This window comes from Capsicum annuum, chromosome 12 (genome assembly GCF_002878395.1).
Source record: "Capsicum annuum cultivar UCD-10X-F1 chromosome 12, UCD10Xv1.1, whole genome shotgun sequence".
In the NCBI taxonomy this organism is placed as follows: domain Eukaryota; kingdom Viridiplantae; phylum Streptophyta; class Magnoliopsida; order Solanales; family Solanaceae; genus Capsicum; species Capsicum annuum.
In genome coordinates, this window is record NC_061122.1 from 221,515,701 (window position 1) to 221,539,128 (window position 23,428).

The 23,428-nt window shown below is 33.9% G+C and overlaps 2 protein-coding genes across 3 annotated transcripts; both read right to left on the minus strand.

Moving 5' to 3' along the window:
* Nucleotides 1-6,458: 6,458 nt before the first annotated feature.
* On the minus strand, nucleotides 6,459-10,181 carry LOC107851704 (tubulin beta chain-like). Its single transcript, XM_016696789.2, has 3 exons — nucleotides 9,665-10,181; nucleotides 7,797-8,066; nucleotides 6,459-7,315 (listed from the first exon to the last, which is right to left on the minus strand). The coding sequence occupies exons 1-3, from the start codon at nucleotides 10,068-10,070 to the stop codon at nucleotides 6,630-6,632; spliced, it is 1,362 nt and encodes a 453-aa protein (XP_016552275.1). The 5' UTR covers nucleotides 10,071-10,181; the 3' UTR covers nucleotides 6,459-6,629.
* Nucleotides 10,182-11,142: 961 nt separating this feature from the next.
* LOC107850499 (dentin sialophosphoprotein) lies at nucleotides 11,143-23,118 on the minus strand. Of its 2 annotated transcripts, XM_016695072.2 has the most exons (3): nucleotides 22,867-23,118; nucleotides 14,700-14,746; nucleotides 11,143-14,574 (listed from the first exon to the last, which is right to left on the minus strand). In XM_016695072.2, exon 3 carries the CDS (start codon nucleotides 14,460-14,462, stop codon nucleotides 11,388-11,390), a length of 3,075 nt encoding a protein of 1,024 aa, XP_016550558.1. In that variant the 5' UTR covers nucleotides 14,463-14,574; nucleotides 14,700-14,746; nucleotides 22,867-23,118; the 3' UTR covers nucleotides 11,143-11,387. The 2 variants fall into 2 exon arrangements, with proteins under 2 accessions (XP_016550558.1, XP_016550559.1); XM_016695073.2 differs by lacking the exon at nucleotides 14,700-14,746.
* Nucleotides 23,119-23,428: the final 310 nt, after the last annotated feature.

Genomic DNA, 23,428 nt, shown 5'->3' on the forward strand with positions numbered 1-23,428 from the left:
GCTTAATTTCTAAACACTTATTTTCAGCTTTTAAACACATAAATTTAAAAGTTATTTTTTAATTCTATACAAACGGGCTCTTAATTGATCTTAAATTTAAAATATATAAAATATATAAAAGTACTCTTTAACTTTTGTGATTTTTAAACATGTCATATAAACAGTTAAAATTTAAAAAAAAAATGAAAAAGACATTCTTTTTTAAATAAACTTATAGAAAAGTGAAACAAATAAATTAAAATAAAAAAAATACTATATAAATTTTATTTGATTGCAAATATCTACAAGTAGGAATTAGAAAAATAAAAAAAATCATTAATTTGATTAATATCACGAGCACGAAAAAAATTGAAAAGCAAGAATAAAGAAAGACAAAAAAAGACCATAAATAAAAATTAGCTCTAAAACAAAATAGCAAAAAGATGAGTTGTCTAAAAAAAGAAATGAGAAGGTAAAGAAATATGAAAAGAGAGAGAGAATTGTTTTGATAGATGGGCCACAAAGCTTATGTGTCAAAATAATAGGGCATGCAAATATGATGTGGTGCATGAGGCCCATATTAAAATTTTCCGTTAAAGAACATCAAAATTTCATTCTTTCACAAGCCTAAAAGTTCTTTTTAATCTACCTGTCGTTGAAAGCTTTATACGCACATGTACTGATCCTAAACACTAATAATTAATGAGTTTAGGTTTTGTGCATTGTGTGTACTAAACTTCTTATACGATCAGGTAATTTTAAAGGTTATACATTTTTCTTTTTATATAAATGTAATTTATGATTAAAAAAAAAGAGGAAAAATTTCATATTATAGATAAAATACAATATTAATTACATAATATGGTTAATGTTTTAAAAATTTACAATTCATGGTCATTTGGCATTTAAAAGTCAGTTTTTTTTTGTGGACCCTATATATAAATATATTAAGATTTGTATATATCAATTTTCTTTCTCATATATTTATTTTTGGTATTCTCTTTCTATCCTATTGACTCAAAAAAAGACAACAATGGAATATCAAAACACAAGATTTTTTTTGATATCTTCTTCAACTATTTTTTCCTTAATTTTCTCTCAAAATCACTCTAATATTCTTGATTTTAAATTAAAGAAACGACAACATTGGCAACATCATAATACATGATTATTCAAGAGATTTTCTTCAATTTTTTTCTCTCAAAGTCACTCTAATATCACAAAATATAATTCTTAATTTTTCTGTGATAAATTATTTTTGCGGATTTTTCACCACAAAAAATCAGTTTAGGATATTTATTGACATTAGATTTAATTTTTTAAAAATTTTTATATATTATGTCAGTTCGTCATTAAATTTCTCCGTTGTTCATATATTTTACCAAAAAAAATAGAAAAGGGGGAGCACTCCCCCGTTTTTATAATTTTTTTATTTTTGCGGATTTTTATTTATAATATAAATTTTTATATATTATGTAAGTCACTCCCCCATTTTTTTTTTTATGGATGATCAAAAAAAAAAGGAAAGAATTTTGCATCTTCTAGCAAGGCGGAAAGGAAAAAATATTTTAAGGTATCTAAATCTAAAAGGGGGAGCAATGAAGTTTACAATGATTACGAGGTTTTTTTGTATATATTCTCATGAAATAGAATTGTTGGTCAATAAACATTTTTGTTTCAATATATGTAGATACGTATACTTTTTTTTTTGTAGAATAATACATGCATATATATACAGAGTTAGAGTGTATGTATGTATATAAAGTTTGTATTTTTGATATATGTATATACAATTTACATATATGTATATACAGCTAACTTTCACATATACATTTTGAAGAATAATGCATATGCAGATATATACAGTTTTAGAGTGCATCTATGTATATACATTCAAATTTGTTACTATGTAAAACATTCAAATTTGTATATACATATATACAAACAACAGATATACAAATAATAAACATATATGTATATGTTTATTTCGTTTGCATATATGTACATACAGATATACAAACAACAGATATACAGATATGTATTTTTCGTTTGCATGTATATTTCGTTTACAAACAACATTCAAATTTGTATATACAGATCTACAAACAATAGATATATAAATAATAAACAACACTTTTGATTTGAATTTATGTATATTTCGTTTGCAATATCGTTTACAAACAACATTCAAATTTGTATATACATATATACAAACAATAGATATACAAATAATAAAAATCAGTTTTGATTTGAATATATGTATACTTTATTTGTATATATGGATATACAAACAACATATCTACAAATATCAAATTTATGTAAACTAATATATATATATATACAAACAATAGATATACAAATAATAAAAATAATCTTTGTAACCTTTTAAACAGATATACAAATACAATTATACACTTATGTTAACAAATATACAAAAATTCAAATATATTATTAATAGATATATATAAAAAAATATTAAAAGATTGTCAATATGTATATTATGAAATATGTAGTAGAGTAATGAATGAATATATCACACAAATTGCAATTACAAATGGGATTTAGAAAAGAAAAAAAAAACTAACACAAACAAGGATTATAACCTTTTAATAACTTCCGTGAAAAAAATTCAAAATTACGAAAATAAAAATTGAATACGAAAATTGAAACACAAAATTACAATTGAAGTTATTGTATACAAAAATAATAGTAATTACAAAATTGACAATTTGAAAGTGTTTGAAGTTTATATTATGCATTCAATTTCAAAAATCTAATTCAAACCAATAATAAAATCGATTTTCATTATGTTGAAATTGAATCAATTTTTATTGCGGATTAGATTCAAAAAAGGATTTCAATAAATAAATTTAAGTAAAAAAATAATTTGCGTAAATAGTATATACCAGAATTTTGTATGCACGAATTACCAACTTTCTCCTGTAGATCACAATTTTTTTTTTTACAAAAAATTATCAACTTTTGAGGGAGTAATTAATGTATAAATTCATACTTATTGATTTGTTATATCAGAGAAATAAATGGAAAGTTGGAGAAGATTAAGGGTATTTATTACATTAAATTTTTATTTTTTTTATCTCTTTTTGTTGTTATGGACTTTTCCTTCTTTTTTTGTATATAGTCATTTATTTTATTTATGAATTGTAAATATGAAATTTAGACTAGAAAGTTAGTTATAGATACTCTAATGAAACTATATGTGAATTTTTGGCATTAAAGAAAAATTGAATCCTAATTATAAGTAACTAAAATTCTTTCCTTTTCCAAAAATGTTACGGTTTTCATGGTTTACATGAATATCAGTAAAGTAATTCTTCAACACCAATTTTTTTTTCACAATTGAATTAATATTATTTGCTCATGGTAAATTAACCACTTCAACCTCAAACATTATGAATGGTAAAAGAAATAATTCAACTCTCAAACATTAAAAATGTTAAAAGAAATAATGTATTTTCTCAAATATCTAAATGTTGGAAAAAAGGATTTAATGTTCATCTAATTCCTAGTATAAATCGAATTGGTAGCGGCAATCATATTTTCAATTAAACCTTTTCCTTCTTGCAGTCTAAATATACTAAGGAAGAAGGAAAGGTTGAGTAATAATTGACCTTATAAAAAAAAAATGTTATACTAATCTAATTGTTTTGTCATAAATATTCTGTTTCATATTTTTCATCCGTAATTTGAAACAAAAAAAAAAACTTAAGAAAAATGGAACGGGACATGATAATACAAAGTAGAATTATAGAAGCTGCTTCGTTTGATGAAGGTGAAATTGAAGTCTCCAATATTCTGCTAAATCTAAAAGACCTAATCGAAACATCAGAGTCACGTTCTCGAGTATTGAAATTGTTGAGTTCTAAAACGAAAAGCTTTGATAGGAATTTTCAAGCTGAAGTAGAGGAAACTAATAATGTTGAAATTGAATCCAATTTCATTGAACACTTAAACTCACAGGGAATAAGTCCTAAAAAGGTAACACTTTGCAATTCTTTGTTTACGTATAATTTTGTTTATATGTTTGTATGGTCTCTTTGTCCTATCCTAATTCATGTGTCATCAATTTAATTTCCAGAAATAATTTTACTCTAGTGAACTGACATCTTTGATAATTAAACCAAAGTTTTGTTGAATATAATTTTTCTAATATATTTTGTTCTTACGGCGGCGGCAGTCCTCTTCATTCGAATTTTTTGCTGTGTATATAGTGTGTTCGAGTTTATTCTTTTTTAATATATTTAAACCTTACTTAATGAAAATTTTGATTAAAATAGTTTTATATTTGATTTTATTTCTTTTGAGAATTTAGTGTTGAATTTTTCTTTTGAAATTTGAATTCTTACTACCTGCAGACAAGGGAGGAGTTGATGTGCGATATAAAGACGTTTACTCGAAATAGAGAATCGCTCAAATGGGTGAGTAAATTTATGAATTATTAACATAAATTTTGTGTGTGATTTATAGATCAAGAATTTAAAGCGTAAAAATAGTCAATAGTACTTGCATTGAGGTAAGTTTATGGCTACATCACATCTCTTGGGAGCATCCTCCCCCGAACCCTATTAAAACAACATACTTAATTTATCGGGCAATTGTTTTTTAACCTGTCGGCCCTCTTATATCAGAGGAGGTATTTAGAGCAACAATAAAGTTGTCTCTGTATGACTTAAAGGTTATTGATTTAAACCATGAAAATAGTCATTAACACTTGAATTAGAGTAGGTTGTATCCAGTGCTGGAACCAGAATTTTCACTAAAGAATGTCAGAATATAAAAAAGAAAATTCACAAAAAAATCAAGAGGTATCGATTGACACTCCTCAAGCATGTGTGGCATCGTTTGTACTATATCACACCCTTAGAGTGTGATCCTGCTCCGAATCCTGCTAACATGAAATATTTAACTAGTTGGTCTACTATATGGTTAATTCTGTTATTTACTCCCTCTTTTTACTTTTGTCTAAACTCTTTTTTTTTTTTTGGTTGGAATTGTGCAGGGATTGAAGAGTGTAGAAAAACACTACAACCATCAAAAAGCTTACAATCTTGAGCTAAAAGCAATAAAAGAAAAGGTATGAAAATTCCCATATAGTGATCGTTATGCTATTAAATATTTGTATTAAGATTAAAAAAAATATTTAAATACTTGTGTATTGTGCTATTAGAATTAAAATCAACATATACAAACATGTCTATCATTGGTATCAAAATAAATATATAATTTTTCAGGGACTAAAAGAAGACCTCTTGCTTATTGAAATCGATGTGAATTATCATGACAATTTCTCCGGATCCTATTTAGTCTAGACAAAATATATTGATAAAGTAATTTCGATGTTTTTATTTTAAAGTGTCTACTTTTTTATGTAACGAAACTCTACCTTCACACAAAAAAAAAAAACAAATAATAACGTACTCAGTATAATTATTTGCGTTTGTTATGAAGGTGTTGTTCTATCACTCGAGATTTTTTTATTTTTTTTTTATCTTAGTGACATATTTGATCAGGCTAGAATTGGATTGAATACTTGCTAACAGGAACAAAGTTTAGGTAGGTTAAGAGGGTTCATTTGAATCCTCTTCACCTGAAAATTACATTGCCTATATATGATGAAAAATACTTTTTATGTTAGTAGAGTAGATGATATATCCTCTTTAGCTATTTCATATTTTGAACTCCTTAGAGAAAATTTTGATTCTGTCATGACTTGCTAATTACAGGTCATGCCGAACTTGAATGGACAAGGGCATGGGAATAGCACGGCCCAAAATTTGGGAAGTTCTATGGTCCAGCCTCATAAATTTCAGTACCCAATGTTACAAGCACAGCCCATTCCTTCATCTGCTAATGGACTGGGCTTTGTGAACCATAGAAGCCCAATAGGCACTCCTGATCTGAATGTCACTTTGGTGGAGGCTTTCACCTTTGAGCATAGCATGGGTCTTACTGAAAGAAAGGCCCAATATGCAGAAGCTAGGAGGAAGAGGATGATGAATAGAAAGAAATTAAGAGATTGATAATTTTTTTTTAATTTTAGGGGCGATTCATTGTCTTATTTGATGACAAGGCGTGAGATTAACGTCGGTAGAATTAGCATATGTAGTCCAAGTAGATGGAAGAATTGTAAATGAGGTTATTTTTTTGTAATGAAGTTTGGTTCACATACATGTAGCTGGGGACTGAGATTATTTATGTGATGATTAATAATGAAGGATGGTTAATCGTGATTCGTGAAGAGATTGTTGTACGTGAATTACCTTCACATCGCTTAATTCAATTGTTACGTGAGAGTTATGTTGCGGTTACTTTTTTCTTATGCGGTCAATCAAATAATGTACTTATTTTATGCATAATATTGGTCGAAGCAAAAGCAAATTTTCAGATGTTACTGTAATCAGCCTCTCTATTTGTGGTCAGGATAAGGTCCGGTCCCCACTTTGTGGAACTACTTTGGGTACTATACAATGTAGATCATTATTTAACATTCAATTTTCATCCACAAACACAGAGAGTTATCCAAAATACTACAATGAAGCTAAAGTTAAAACATAAACAATAACAAATCCAGTTGCAGAAAACAAACAAAGCAGCATTAGTAATATAATGAAATTTTAATAGCTTAGCCATTAGCCTTCATAATGCTGCTCTTCAACAGGCCCCTCATGATCATATTCTTCCTCATCTTCTGCAGTAGCATCCTGGTACTGTTGATACTCCGCGACCAAATCATTCATGTTGCTCTCAGCTTCCGTAAACTCCATCTCATCCATTCCCTCTCCAGTATACCAGTGCAAAAACGCCTTACGCCTAAACATGGCCGTGAACTGCTCACTCACTCTCCTAAACATTTCTTGAATAGAAGTCGAATTGCCAATAAATGTCGATGCCATTTTCAGCCCGGTTGGTGGAATATCACACACGCTTGACTTGACATTGTTAGGGATCCACTCAACAAAGTATGATGAGTTCTTGTTCTGGACATTGATCATTTGTTCGTCTACTTCTTTGGTACTCATTTTTCCTCTAAACATTGCTGAGGCTGTTAAGTAACGTCCATGACGAGGGTCAGCTGCACACATCATATTCTTTGCATCCCACATTTGTTGTGTGAGTTCTGGCACTGTGAGGGAACTGTATTGCTGTGATCCGCGAGATGTCAGTGGCGCGAATCCAACCATGAAGAAATGAAGACGCGGGAAGGGGATTAAGTTCACGGCTAACTTTCTCAAGTCTGAGTTCAGCTGCCCCGGAAATCTCAGACAACATGTAACACCACTCATTGTTGCAGATATCAAATGGTTCAGGTCACCAACTGCAAAGTGAACGATACAATTTAACATACTGCTCCATCCTTATCAAAACCTATATTAAATTCATACAACGTTGTTTAACTGAACTCCAAGTTTTAATATCAACGAATTCAGGAGCAGAAAAATTAGTTTGATAGAGAAAAGATATCATATAAAAACTCAACAACTTTGTTTCGAAGGTAGTTAAATAGAATAATATTACTCTAGGAATGATGTTGAAACATTTGAAACGCTCTAAATGAAAAGATCATACTTCCTCCATTTCAATTTGTTGGTCTTACTTTCCTTTTCCTTTTTAGTGTGTTTCAAGAAGAATGTCTCGTTCCTCTTTTGGCTAGGCTAGTCTCTAATTCTAACGTTCCACATCACATATTATTACAAGATGCAGAAGTCGCTCTTTACTTTCTTAAATTCTCTGTGTCAAGTCAAAACCAGACAAACAAATGGAGTAGTATAAGTAAATAACATAGAGAGAAAACTCACAGGTAGGATTAGTGAGCTTGAGAGTCCTGAAGCAGATATCGTAAAGGGCTTCGTTGTCAAGGACCATACATTCATCAGCATTCTCTACCAACTGGTGCACAGAGAGTGTAGCATTGTATGGTTCAACAACAGTATCAGAAACTTTTGGAGATGGGAACACAGAGAAAGTGAGCATCATTCTGTCTGGATACTCTTCCCTTATCTTCGATATCAAGAGCGTTCCCATGCCGGAACCTGTCCCTCCTCCAAGTGAGTGACAAACCTGGAATCCTGGCTCATGAACCAACAACAAAGATTACTCCAAAAAGCTAAACATTATTGGTCCAATTGTGTTATATATTGTGAAGTTTTTTATAACAATAACCACTCCATCCTATATAAGTATAAAAGTTTGTTTCACCATAAACACCATATCTTCAGAAAACCATGGATCAGTGTGTGTTTTTTCTGATATAACATATATATAAGTTCTTGGAAAAAGCATTTCGAAAAGTAGGAAAAAGATAAGGTGACAGAATCTCATTTGTCAGCTATAAAAAGTTCAGCCACATACGCTAAAGCTTTCGCTGTGTACGGGATCGGGGAAAGAGCTGGACCTCAAGAGTTTATTGTTTGCAACCTTACCCTGCATTACTGCAATTAGGTGCATCAATTATGATCTATGATGATCAAATTCCGACTCTTTTTTTGTACTCCTATGTGTCTCACCATGAAGGCGTGTCACAGTCAGTGCTGGAGCCAAGATATTCATTAGAAGAGTTCAAAAGTGCACACAAGAACTAGTAGAAGGGGGATTCAATATCTATTAATATATAGATAAAAAATAATTTTGGCCATGTATAAATAGTTATGCACATTAATACAATTATGCAATCATCCAAAATGAAACATAAAAACATAGGAGAAGTTTAAAAAAAAATTACTTCCTTTATCCCAATTTATGCGACACGACTGAAATGAAGAGAGTATAACAAACCTTGCATGCAATCACAATTCTCAGCCTCTTTACGTACAACATCAAGAACAAAATCAATCAAATTGAGACAGAAAGAATACTATAAATCACAATAATAAAATTTTGGTAAAAAAGAAAAAATCAAGCAAATTCTTGAAATTTCAAATGTGTCACGTAAAATGATAAAGACTAGAGTTTAAGTTTTGTTCACCGTCAGTGTACAAAATATTCTGTACTATCAGTTAACTTGACCTGCTATTGCAGGTTACCTAATTATTTACATAAAAATTAAAAAAGAAAAAATTAGGTAATCTGCAATAGCAAGTCAAGTTTACTTGATAGGGTAGAATATCTATACACTGACGATGCACAAAACTTAAATTCTAAAGAATAAACAAAAAACCTTGCATACAATCGCAATTCTTAGCCTCTTTCCTTACAACATCAACAACAAAATCAATCAAAGAAACAGAAAAAATACTATAAATCACAATAATAAAACTCTAATTAAGAAAATCAGGTAGATTCTCAAAATTCCAAATGTGTTACGTAAACTAATAAAGAATAAACAACAAACCTTGCATGCAATCGCAATTCTCAGTCTCTTTACAAACAAAATCAATCAAATCGAGACAGAAAGAATACGTACTATCAATCACAATAACAGAATTCTAATTAAAAAGACCTGGTGGATTCTCGAAATTCCAAATATGTCACGTAAAAAATAAATAACAAACCTTGCATGCAATCACAATTCTCAGCCCCTTTACTTACAACATCAAGAACAAAATCAATCAAATCAAGACATAAAGAATATTATAAATCACAATAATAAAATTCTGATTAAAAAAAATAGGTGAATTCTCGAAATTCGAAATGTGCCACGTAAACTCATAAAGAACAAATAACAAACCTTGCATGCAATCGCAATTCTCAGCCTCTTTACGTACAACATCAAGAACAGAATCAATCAACTCAGCACCTTCAGTATAATGTCCTTTAGCCCAATTATTACCAGCACCAGATTGTCCAAATACAAAATTATCTGGACGAAATATTTGTCCATATGGACCTGATCTTATACTATCCATTGTACCAGGTTCAAGATCCATTAACACTGCTCTAGGGACATAACGACCGCCAGCTGCCTCATTAAAATATACGTTAATACGTTCGAGTTGTATGTCATCGTCGTATGATTCATCATTATTATAACGACCAGTTAGATCAACGTTGTGTTCAGAACATATCACTTCCCAGAATTTTGAACCAATTTGGTTACCACATTGGCCTCCTTGAATGTGTAATATTTCTCTCATTTTTTTTTTTTTTTGGAAAATGGAAAATGAAGAGGAATGGATGGAAGTAGAAATGATTTTAAGATTTTAAATATTGTCCGTATATCGCGCGAGTACATATATTAATTTTAGTAACGATATAGTGGAGCAACGTGGGGAGGAGTTGATGGAAGTGGGACAAGAATTATGGACGAATTATAACTGCTGGAATAGACGTGGCTAAATTTTTATTTATTCCTTTATTTTGAATATTATAATTTCTAATCATGTAAAAGAAAAAAAAATTATACTGTTCAGAAAAAGGATCGCACCTCAATAAATTTGATGTAGACCGTCTATTCTAATGTAATTATTAATGATTACTTTCATGATTGGAACAAATAGAATATAGATGACTCATCTATCATTTGAAGCAGAAGTAATTATTGTGTTGTTTATGTGTTTTTTTTTTTGTCAAATAGTTTTAAGTTTTAAATAGAAACTGGTGATGGTTATAAATTTTTGTTCAAAAATTTGTGTATTTTCTAAAGCCTAAAGGCACGTCTTAACAGACATCTAACGTATTATATATACATGGTTATCATCTCAAAAATCCCACAATGAGTTCTGGTAAAAGTTAAAAGCTTGCACTAAACTTAAATTTCGTTTTACTTTGTAAATCCTGAAAAAATAGGTGCAATTATTTAAGCAGTGTGATTACACTTAATAAAGTCGTTATTTTTTAGCTAATAAGAAGGTGCATAAAGTCCAGTAGCTTAGATACTCTCTTCCTCGACTGCTTTGGATGCATTTTCTTTTGATTCGAGGGTCTATCGAAAACAATATTTACCTCTGAGGTAGGGATAAATTTCTTTGGTGTAAATAACAGTTACAGTTACATGTACGCTTCCCGTGAAGATAAGACCTAAGAAATGTCGCCGGAAGCAACAACAACAAACTCGGTGTAATCCCAAAAGTAGTGTCTAGAAAGGGTAGAGTGTACCCGGACCTTACTCGAGGAGGTAGAGAGGTTATTTCACGAAGACCCTCGGCTCGAGTGACTAACATTAGAGCAGTTAAAAAACATAGAAAATAATAGAGAAACAGAGAAATGTCACCAGAAGGTCCAGAATAAACAAGTTAGAAACATGTTGAACATCAGTAAGCTTTTGCACCTATTCTTCTTTGCCCAAGTAATATCAAGAATCATATTACATTCAGAAATCTAGCGTCTTTATTCAACTATATTATGCCCATCCCAGTTTAAATCACACTATAGACCCCTCCCTACCTTTAATTTACCTACTGCTACAAGACACTGCCCGAAAATGGTTTAACGAGCGGGAAACAAAATGAAGTCTACTTCCATGGTGGTGGATGATGAGGCTCCCAACCACCATCCGGTTCTTTGCGTTTCCCACCAATACTCAAGCTGGTTGAGGGTTGCAAGCTGAAACTGAAGGGTTCATTCATCGGTCTAGCCTGTCCTTGATCAAAAAATGGCCTCAGACCTACGACATCTTTATTCCCACGATCAAGTACTAAGCCAGTGTCAAGATCCAGAGTACTACGTGATGGCCAAACTCCATTGGGAACAGGTGGACTTCCCATGTTTAAGATGAATGGTTGTTGGGAGAAAGATGGTGGCATTGCTGATGCAGATCCGCCAATTTGAGGTACAACAGGAGCCCCCCTGGAATCCACCATGTAAGGAATATGACCACTGGGTCCATACATCGATGAGGAGAAAGCCATGGGAGGAACTGGAGCAATGCCACTGTAACCAAAAGCAGGAAGAGGGGTATATTGAAATGGAGACCCCATTCCTAAAACTCCTCCGCCTCGTGCAACATTATGCTCAACTGCGTTTTCTGCTACCCTACCGTTTGGGAAAGGAAAAGGCTGAGCAGCAGAATCTTTACGGTTGACCTCTACCTTCATGCCCATGATGGTCACTACAGAATCACGTGATTTTATTCCACCAGACGCATTCAAATTCTGAGACGGTTTCTTAAAGTTGTTCAGATTCGAGAAATCATTGAGAAAAGATGACTGGTCATTTAGATCAAAGTTCCTTAATGAAGGCTGCTTTGATGATGATGATGATGAAGGCGACTGGCTCAGATGACCATTCCTCAGAGACAAGAGTGTTCCCTCCATACGCCAATCAGATGGTGCCTCATCCTCCTCACTTGCACAGTTAAGATCCCATTCTAACATTTCCGATTTTCTTGAACTATCTTCAGGAGAAGATTTCCCAAGAGGAAGAGCAGATGATAGTGAAACTTTCTTTTCAGGAAAAAGGTCTGCAGCCCTATCATCTCCACTTTCAGATACATTTAGATCAATACCACGGAAACATTGCATTTGTTTTGAGCTGCTGTCATTTCCGCCAGAAGAAACAGCCTTCTCACCTGCAGGGATCCGGCGAGGTGATGCAGGCCGAAAGGCACTTGTTGCAGCAGATCCTTTCCATCCAAGAGTTCCTTCAAACTGTAAAGGAGTACTAGGTACTCCAGGGGCTGCTGCAGCCCTTGAAGCAGAAACAACAGAGACGGAAGTGGAGATTGGATTTACAGGGCTATCTACATCATCTGAGCAAACCTCTAGATTCAGATCAAAACCGCACAGACCTTTCTCAGCGTTGGTTTCAAGATCCAAAGTGGCATCAACAACCTGAGAAGATTCCAGTTCCATTGTTCCATTGCATGGCCTAGCTTCTGAGTTATCAAGTGAAGGTTCAGTCAAAGGAGCAATTCCTCTTGATACTTCCATGTTAGGGCACTCAAACCTTTTTTCGCATTGTTTTCCACTAATAGAATCTGGGCTACCAGGCTCATGAACTTTACTCTCCACTATTTTGTCAGAAGAACTGCAGCTCTGAACTTCCCTCTCCACTTCTATCGCAACTTGTCTAGCTAGTTCTAAAGGATCCATGATGCCATAGTCAAAATCAATATCACTTGTCTTGCCAAACACATCAGAGTCTCTACTTCCTTTACCTGCTTCTTGAAATTCACTTTCATTTTCAATATCATCCTCACTGTTGTCACTAGTGTGTTTGTCCTCACTATTGTCACTTGTGTGTTTGTCCTCACTATTGTCACTAGTGTGTTTGTCCTCACTATTGTCACTAGTGTGTTTGTCCTCACTGTTGTCACTAGTGTGTTTGTCAGCCCGACCAACAACAGAATCTATGGGATGTTCCGGATTATACTTGTCAGAGTCCTGCAATATGTCATCATTGCAATTTCTGCTTTCTTTACCTTCAAGCACTATCTTGCTGCTGTAATGATTTTCAGGTCTGCTATCATCTGCCAGTGTCTTTTCCACGGGATCAGCCACCGAGGCATCACCTAAAGAAGATTTTCCACTACAATTACTTTCATTGGAGACATCAGTTTGTTTTTGTAAATCTGATCCTGCAACAGCATCCAAAGCTTCTCTGACATCAGTAATTAAAGAAATAGTTCTGTCTTCCAATGATTTAGACACTTCTGTGTTGAATTTGTCAGCACTTCTGACTTCTTTTATGTGATTAATGGAATCTGGAACAGGAACATCTGCCTGTTCATCAACAGCACCAGGTCCCGTAGCTATAGAAGCGCACATATTTGGCATATCAATAGCATCGTTGGCACACTCTGCATGATGTGTCGGTTGTTCAACCTTGTGATCTTCAGTAACCGAATTTGACAAAGAAGAGCCCAGAAACGCATCCTTCATGTGTGTATGCTCTAAAGTTTGGTTGGATGTTGCAGTATCGCCAACCCTAGATTGATGGATATCAGACCTTGAAGACAGTATAGCATTATTGCCAACATGTTCCTCGGACTTTTCTTCTCCACAACCTCCTTCCACAGGAGATGGTTCAGATAGCCCATTTTCCCCAACAAGATTCCCAGCATCTCTTGTTCCATCATCAATAGATGCTTGTACTTTTTCAGTACCCACTGAAACCATACAATTGTCTTTCCCTGTATCCCAGCTATCAAATAGTGCTTTAGCCCTCTCTTGCACCTTAGAACTACTGTGGCCAAGAAGGCTCTTCACGGTCTGCCAGATTCCAGAAGATACTGACTTCTTATCATCTACATGCAGCCTTTCAACCGCTCGCAGTAAATAATCAATCGAATGACAAATTGACTCATCTACAAAGCATTCAGCTGTTTCACTTCCAAATCTTAGAGCATCCTTTAACCAACTCTGAATAAAGCTGAGCCCATCTAGCTGGATAAAGAGCTCAAGACACTCTTTATTCTCAGTTGCAGCTATCGTTCTTGCAACGGCAGACCATTGCTTAGTTGTTTCACCAGCATTCTTGACAACACTCTCTCTTTCCTTCTGCATTAGGGAGACTAGCTCCTGGACTCGAGAAGGAGAAGTGAGCCCATTACTCATCTCAGTCAAGGTAAAGAAGTCCTCCAGTTTCATAATGTAACAGTAACTCACAAATTAGGACTCCCGAGATGTAAAGAGATTCTTGTAGCATCAAATTTTTCCATCATATCTGAAAGAGATAAAGAGGAATATCCAGCAACCTCCCCTGTGAAAAAAATTGAAAAATGATCCGAAAGATTAGTTCAATAGATCAGTAGACACTAGACACAAGGATTTCTTAACCTTCTGATCACACAAGAGGAAAATTTATTGGATTCATAGAGAGCTTACTAGTTGTTTAAACTTCACTGAGAGATGCAAAAGAACGTAATTGTAACCTGCATTACTTTTCGTCTTTATTAAACAGAAAAGCATTCAAATTAAACAAATAGAAAGGCATGAATGGTCCTATAACATGGCAATACCAATTTATGCATCAAGAGATCGTACATCACCAAACAGATTAGACAGTACTGTCAATAGAAAATCAATTAACACTGGGGAAAGACCATGGACCTTGGGCCTAACCAGTGTTCAGGAAAGCGTGATGCGGTAAAAAGCGACAAAACTCCGCATCACGCATTACGCGAAGTGTGAAGCAATTGCAAGAGCTTCATTGAAGTGAAACACAATTTAAAAGGAAAAAACTAAATAGAGCATCCAACTAGTAAGACAAAACTGAGTAAAGACAATATATATAAGCAGAAGTTTAAATTAAACACCAAAATCCCAAGTTTGATCACCGAAATACCTGCTGCAAAACAGACCAGCAAAACAACATAGACCACAATAGCAAAACAGTTCAACAAAATAGCAAAACAAACAAGAAAAAAGAAGAAAAATCAAATCTAAATTAATAATGTTTCAACATCTAATTCTTGTTCTTCTAAAGCAGTGAAGAAGAAGAAGTCATAGCAGTGGTAGTTGCAGCAAAGAAGAAGAAGTTGCAGCAGTGGACTTCAAAGTTAACCCTAGTAAATTGCAGCAGTGGTAGTCACAGCACTAGACCCTCTTTTTAATTTATAATTGACCCTAAATATAAAATCAACATGATGCGCTCGCATCTCGCATAACCATGTGATGTGCCCGCTTCTATAAGGTTGGCTCGTATCAGCCACACTTAGAGAGAGGGGCTCGCATCGCTTCACATTATGCAATGATGCGAGTGCATTCCTGAAAACTGGGCCTAACTCAACGCAAAAAGCTAGCTCACGAGGTGATGGTTACCCAAGACCATATAAAGAGACAACAACCATTCCCTCAATGGGACACCAAAAGGCCACGAAATCTGAAGCACAGACAACATAACATGGGGGCACGAGGGTAACATTAGGTAAACCAAGAATAGGGATGGGGCTGATTTAGATATCATGTAAGAAAATAGACCTTGAACCTAACTCAGTACAAAAAGCTAGTTTATTAGGACCTAAGTTGCTCGAACTCGGGTGCGGGTATCCGATACGGGTGTGGATCTAAAGGTTGGATCCTTCATGATCTCAAATTTAAGATTCAGGGATATAGATCCTGGTATCTGGATACGGGTGCGGGAATTCGGCTAAAAATAATTCAAATATCTAAAACCAAAGGTAACAAACCTAAATTATGAGATATTATTTGGAAAACTAAGGAGAAAATATTAAACAATAGGAGAATCCTGAGAGATAAGGGAAAAATAGTAACATAGAAATATCTATATACATAGTACCCAAAATCTTCAATGTAACCTTAAACTTTTGTTTTGATTAAAGAATTCATTAAATTTGTCCAGACTTTCACTGTCGGTTTTGGTCAAAGTACCCAGAATTGGTTGACCAGATCGGGTACAGATCTCACACCCACACCCATGCCGTGTTGACACAGGTGCAGCACCAATGAAGAGTCCGAGCAACTTAGATTAGGACCAACAGAAAACGGTAGTGCTTTTATATGGTGTAGAGAAACCCTCACCTCATGAGCTAGCTATTGAAATTGAGTTAGTCCTAAAGTCTATTTTCTTCACATGGTAAAAAAGCAAGAGTTATTAAGTACAAATTTCACCACGAAAAAAGACAAAAAATATTTCCACGTGTTTGACCCCTCAAAAGAATCAGGAGCACAAGTGAAGGAGCATGCGGAAACACAACGTAACTCAAAAAATTTAAGTGCTCCTCTAATTGCGTACACTTTCAATTGAGATAGTCTTACACTCCAACACATTAAAATAGATACTTCTGCAAAAACTATAGACCAATGATATGTGATATCATTAACTTACTGTAACACCCCGTAAATTCAAGGTTATCTATTCTCTTGGATCGAAGACTTACGAGCCTAATTTTGAGAATTTTATAGTTACAATAAAATTCTCAAAAACTATAGACCAATGATATGTGATATCATTAACTTACTGTAACACCCCGTAAATTCAAGGTTATCTATTCTCTTGGATCGAAGACTTACGAGCCTAATTTTGAGAATTTTATTGTAGCACCGCGTACGTTCGGGGAAAATCGATAGTACTAGATTTGATGAATTATATTTTCTTTAGAAGTGTTGGTATTTATGAAATTTTTTAGCTATGATATATTAGTATATGTAATGAATTTTTACAAGATTTTATAATTTATTAATATTTTAATGGAGATACTAAGTTTAGCTAAGTGGAGAACTCTCTTGAAGCCCAAATGAGGGAACCTTCAACATTAGGAAATGTCCAGCAACAGGATGTTATCAAATTCATCCATTATATTAGATTATTTTTGGTAGGACATTATACTAGATTATATTATTCTATAAATAACTAAGAATATCATGAAGCAAATTGATTTCTCAATTCATTAATGAAGTTCCACAATTTTACATCAATTTCATGAGCAGATACACCCTTCCACTATATCTATTTCCAATACATAAAATATGCATCAATTAGTTCCCAAACCATAAAAAGATAACTCACATTGAGTGGTGGTTGGATATGGGAATTGTTAAATCAGAATCGGTAGATTCAGGTTCTTCAGCATAAAGTTGGAAAGGAAATTATTAGCCATGGTGCAAGAGATAATGTCCAAGTAAGGTGTGTAAAGGTTATTCCATTCTTTTTGGGCATGATTTCTTAAGTTACGTGATTTCCTGGTCTAGCGTGTATTGAAGAATTGATCATTAGATGTTAAAAACTCATATTTGGTAATGTCGAATCTGTGTCAAGTCGAGGAATAGGAGGTGGTGTGTAGATTGTTATGACATCCAACTAATATGTTGCTTACTATAGTCTATGGACAATCTGCCCTTTCAATTCCTACTTTTTTTATTGAGCGGTAAAAGTGGTACTATTTCATTATGTTGACAAGCAAGGAAAAGACTAGAAACTACTTAATCGACAGGAAATTCACTAAAAAAGGCCACCCAGTGCACTAAAGCTCCCGCTATGCGCAGGGTCCGAGGAAGAGCCCAACTACAAGAGTATATTGTACACAGCCTTACCTTGCATTTGTGCCTAGAGGTTGTTTCCAAGGCTTGATCCTATAACCTCCAGGTCACATGGCAGCAACTTTACCAGTTACTCCAAGACTCCCCTTCAATAGGAAAATTCACTCTTAAATGTTCTTTTTCACTTACATCTTGTTTAAACAATTGTTCCAAATTAATGGTTAAAAAACAATATATGATTCACTTGCCTCATGACTCAATTAACTGTATTTGATTTTCTATTGGAGGCTCGTATATAGTGATATCACTGGGTCACTAACCTGTTCCTTGATCATCTAATAGAGATGAAAAATAAGTTGTTGGCTAAGATATATTCAAGTCCAATAACAATCTAACCTCAAAGACTTAAGCAATTTAGTGGTCATTTACAAGATTCAAAGAGCATAAGTAAGGGCTTTGTTTGGAAGGGAAAACGAGAAATTTCTTCCGGAGAAGTTCAAGCATAGATCCCTAGAGTTCTTTTTGAGTAATTGGCTGCAGCGGGTGCGTGAGCAGAGTACATGGTAGCTAGAAGAAGCGAGCTTTAAGACATTTCAAGGCTACTCTTATTCTTTTCAGCATGATCCATAGTTGAGTCGTGCTTAATTGAAAAGCAAAAAAAGGATAAGATCTAGTCATAAGGATAGGTCATATGCAATCAAAGGCTATAATCAAGGAAATATCAGGGATTTAGATATAAGATAGGTATGTATAAGTGCTAAATATAGCAGAAGCTAAAGAGCTAGTAATTATCTTTGAGAAGCAGTTATTATGAGGTAAGTCATTTGGGCAACCCGAAGTAAGAAAGTATAAAAGTTTAGCTTGTTGTAATTGATACGAGTGTACGAGAGGAGGTTGTATAGGCTGCTTGGAATCAACAAAAAGGTATATTAAGGTTATTTCCTTGCGTCATCAAAACTTAAGAACAATACATCTAGTTGTTAGCCGAATTACTCGTGGCCTTATTTGATTTGGTTGGATGCTTGAGCTGATATACCCATCCCTCGTTGGGATTTGTATTCTATTGTTAGCGCCTCGAGCTTAAATACGACTTAGAGATTATTCGTATAGGTCGTTTGCAACTACATCGCTTGCCTTCGGGCTACTTATGGTTGTTGTTGCCATCGGGGCTATTGTGGTTAGCTGCAGATATATGACTTGTGCCTTTGGGGCTATTAAGATGAGTTGAAGCCTATGGGCTACTCCAATTGCCTTGGGGCTATAGTAAAATCCTATGAGGTATTTTGATTGCCTAGGGGGCTATATTGAAGCCCGTTCACTCACGGGCTATAATATTTGCCTAAAGAGGCTAGATTGAGGCCTATAGGTCACATAGTTGCCTAAGAAGCCGAGATCGAGGTCTATAGACCCCTCAGTTGCAATCGAGGCTATACAGATATACATTTGCTTTAGGGCATACAGTCGCCTTCGGGGCTATACCGATAAGACATATAGTTGCCTTCGAGGCAATACCGATATGAAAATACAGTTGCTTTGGGGCTATATGATGTGCCTTAAGGGCATGATATGAGTGCCTTAGGGCATAGATATGTTGCCTATGGAACTAGAATATAGCCTATGGGGCTATGCAGTTGCTTATATGGTTGTGCAGATTTTTGTGGAACCTACTAAATTGGGGTATCTTTGGTTACAATAGAGCTCCCTGAGTGCAAAAGTATCCCGTGGCGACCAACATTTATAATCATTTTCTCCAGCATCAATAGGTTCAGAAATTCAGTCTTTGCTAGAGAAGATTCAATAGGATTTAACTTGGCATCTAAATTGAAGGACATTTACAGGTGAAATTTAAATGCACGTTATCTGCCAAGGCAGAAGATCCTTAGCTCTTTGCTAATCTTAACAAATGAACCTCCTGTTCATTAGGGTTCAACATGCTACTATTCTCCCAGCAACTCTTTGCTTGTTAAGCCTTAATAGAACAGGAAAATCTATGATACATAGAATGGTTTTCCTTCTTACTTTTCTCTCTCCATTATGAACCTTTCACTTTATCAAGAAGTTCATCAACTAGCCAGGTTCATAGAAATTTCACTTTACTACCTTTTCTATAATCAAGAAATTCCCGAGGAGTGAGGACCTATGGCACACGACTTGAAACATGATGGACACTGGACAATGGATCCACCCCTCTACCCTTTTCCACTTAAATACCAAACTTTTGTCAGTGGCAAGGCTCGAGCTTTTGACGTGCGCCTAATCCACACATCAAGTGTTGTCCTCTAACCACATGACCAAAGTCATGGGCGCAAGAAATAATTCACTTTATTACTAAAAGAAGAAGATGCATAAAATCCATACAAAATACTTAGCAATTGTTTGAGAGCATAATGCACATGTGTGAAAGATCAATATAGTCGTATCTCTTATACAAAGTTATAGGCAACCATAAATCTATACTGAATAGACACATATCCAACATTTTTTTCAATTGACGGACGGCGGTGTCCAGGCCAGCTTGAGTGCAACTCGACAAATTCCACTGAGTACTCTACTTCCACCATCTTCCACCAGCACAGGAACCAGTTAACTCTACCTATCAAAACCTAGACAGATGAAAGAAATAACCTAGTGTGTTTTTGTCTCCATAGGGATTTGCACCTAAAGCCATACCCTAGGGTGCGAGAGATACATATCTAACATTTTAGCATCGTGATATAAAAAAAAACCTTCACAGAAGCAGAGACTGACATTGGCATGTAATACTAAAGAAACACAGGATAGCAAGACCACTGACATCAATTAATTTGTAATCAAATGAAAAATGGTAAAGCAAGTGCAGAAGAAGAAAGACACAGAAAAAGTTAATAGCCATGGCTAATAATCATCTCAAAAAGCTAAAAATGTAGTGTACCAGTAACACTTTGTATGTCATATAATTCAATGGATTCTTTTCTTTTTGGGGATAAGTATCTATTATTATGATCTCTCCAGAACTAAGTGGATTTGGAAGAGCGCATATACGATAGAGAACAAACACTCAGTCCCTTACTACAGTTCAACAGAAATTGTCAAACTACATGTGATAACATGGACAAACTTAGATTGTTGTTAGTTAACCTAGCATTATAAATATGTGAACTCTAATCGCCGCAGAACACGATAAACTACAAAATGCCATATCTGCAATTTTTCTCAATACTAACCAAGATGCAACAACAACATACCCAGTATATAACCCACAAAGTGGGGTCTGGGGAGGGTAAAGTGTACGCAGTTTGTACCAACCAAGATGCATATCTAAAGAAAATGTGAAGGAGTAACATCCATTTTCTTTTTGTAAACCATATCGTCCTTGTTAGTGAAGGCCCATAAACCTACCTTCCCTCATCTTTACCAGAAAGAAAATGACAAAAGGCTCCAAGAAAGGAAAGAAAAAAGAGTATTGTGGTTGGGCAGTTGCCAAGCCAACTACCAAATATGGTATCATGCATATAAATAGTTATGCAAATTACACAAAGACCAATTTACAATTTTGAACAGTTTGGCCATTGTGAAAGAATCTGAGCATCCAACTAAGAAGCTCAAGCGTAGTGGCGGCGCCAAAAATTTACTAAGAGGTGTCAAATATAAAAAGTAGACACGTAAGAAATAAGGGAGTCAACATATAGAAAATATTTACGTAGCTAAACAGTGTAATTTCTTGCACACCCCTTAGTACAAGGTGGCTCTGCACTGCTTAAGCGGATGAGCAGAGTAGCTCACGACCTTTATAGAACAATCGGAAGCCCTTACACAATCCATCAATACAACTACATAACTCAATAGAGATCACAAAATTAACATCAAAGATATATAGATCAGCAAAACAAGTTTGAAGAAAAACTGAAATCTAAACTTTCAATCAATACAGCTGAAACGAACGAAAAAACGCATAGAATAAAAAGGTCAAAGGAAACTGTTTATGAGTTTCCAAATAAAGATCAGTCAAATAAACATAAACAGATAAAAAGCTAACACAAATAATAACTACACTTCAATCAAAATTAATCAGCCAAATAATACAATCCTCCCTATCCATTCCCCTCTATTTTTGGACCCTTTTCACTCGACAAACAAACCTAAACCCTAGAACAGTTTCAACTACGACAAACAAGAAAAAAGAAAAGCACCAAACCTCGAAATACCAACCCAAAAAAACAAAAACATATAACAGTTCCTTTACCATTAACCTAAAATGCCTAAAGAACATATCTTTATACACACCCAAAAATTAACTGCTGAGCCAAACAAGAAAAAAAAAAATCTACCGCCAACAATAACAACATCCCAGTGTACCCACAAGGGAGTCTGAGAGGGTCTAATGTATGCAGACCTCACCTCTACCTAGTAAAGGTAAAGGGGTTGTTTCCGATAGACCCTCAGCTTAATTGGTATCTACCAAACAGTCTGAAAAGGGGATACACATATGGGAGCAATCACTTTAAAAAAAATATACCAAACCTCAAGATACCAACAAAAAAAAATAGAAAAAAACAGATAAGAACTCATCAAGCATAAGCCCAAAAATTCCTAAAGAACATATCTTTATACACCAAAAATAATTTCTGAGCTAAACAAGAAAAAAGAATCCACCAAACCTCAAAAGGCCAATAAAAAAAAAAACAAAAAAATAAGAATTCATTTACCATAAGCTCAAGAATGACTAAATAACACATCTTTATACATAGAATTTCAAAAAATAAGAAGATGAAATTTACACCACAGATGCAATCGAGATTATACAATAAAAAGATGAATTTTACACCACAGATGCAATCAAGATTATACCAATTAACCCAACACACCAAAATCTTTACAAATAATTGCAATAAAATTAATAGTAGTAAACTTTAACATAAGCTCAAAAATGCCTAAAGAACACATCTTTATACATAAAAAAAAAAAATCAAAAAAATAAAATTTACACAAAAGATGCAATCAAGATAATACCCATTAATCCAATACACAAAAATCATTAAAAAGAATTGCAATAATTAATAGTAATAAACTTTACCTTTTCAAGAATCAGCAAAAAAAACCCTAATTTTGCTCCACTTTGAAACTCCAAAATTCACTTTTTGTTTGCTCTTTTTTCACTGTAGATTTCCAATTCCTGCAAATGGGTATGTGAATTTATTTTTGGTGAATTTTTTAACTTTTTTTTTTTTGAAAAAAAAAAAATTGTATTGGTTTGTCTCCCTCTGTAAGAACACAGAAAACAAGAAAGGACTAAACGTTTCTACTTCAGCTGTCCTTTTTTAATTTTTTGTTTTCTATTTATTTTTAAGTGTAGTCTATTTTTTATTTTATTTTTTAAAAAATATTTTATTTTTTGATGTATAGTTATGTTAGGTTGGAAAAAGTCTAAAGGGATACTTGGTTCGCGAACTAGTTATGCAAGAGTATAATATTCTCTTTTTACTTGACTCGAATATCCTTTTTCAAAAAAAATTGAGTCATATTTTATTAAATTAATTATATTAATGATATTTTAAAACTTTAAATTTGATATATACTAAAAAAAATAATAAAATTTTATTAATTTATATTGAACGAATAAATTGAAATAACTATTT

Coding starts and splice junctions, on each gene's coding strand:
- LOC107850499 (XM_016695073.2), bottom strand. CDS start 14,462: ATGAAACTGGAGGACTTCTTTACCTTGACTGAGATGAGTAATGGGCTC.
- LOC107851704 (XM_016696789.2), bottom strand. CDS start 10,070: ATGAGAGAAATATTACACATTCAAGGAGGCCAATGTGGTAACCAAATT. Junction 8,067..9,664: donor GAATTGCGATTGCATGCAAG/GTTTGTTATTTG, acceptor TTCATGAGCCAG/GATTCCAGGTTTGTCACTCA. Junction 7,316..7,796: donor CAAGCTCACTAATCCTACCT/GTGAGTTTTCTC, acceptor TTCACTTTGCAG/TTGGTGACCTGAACCATTTG.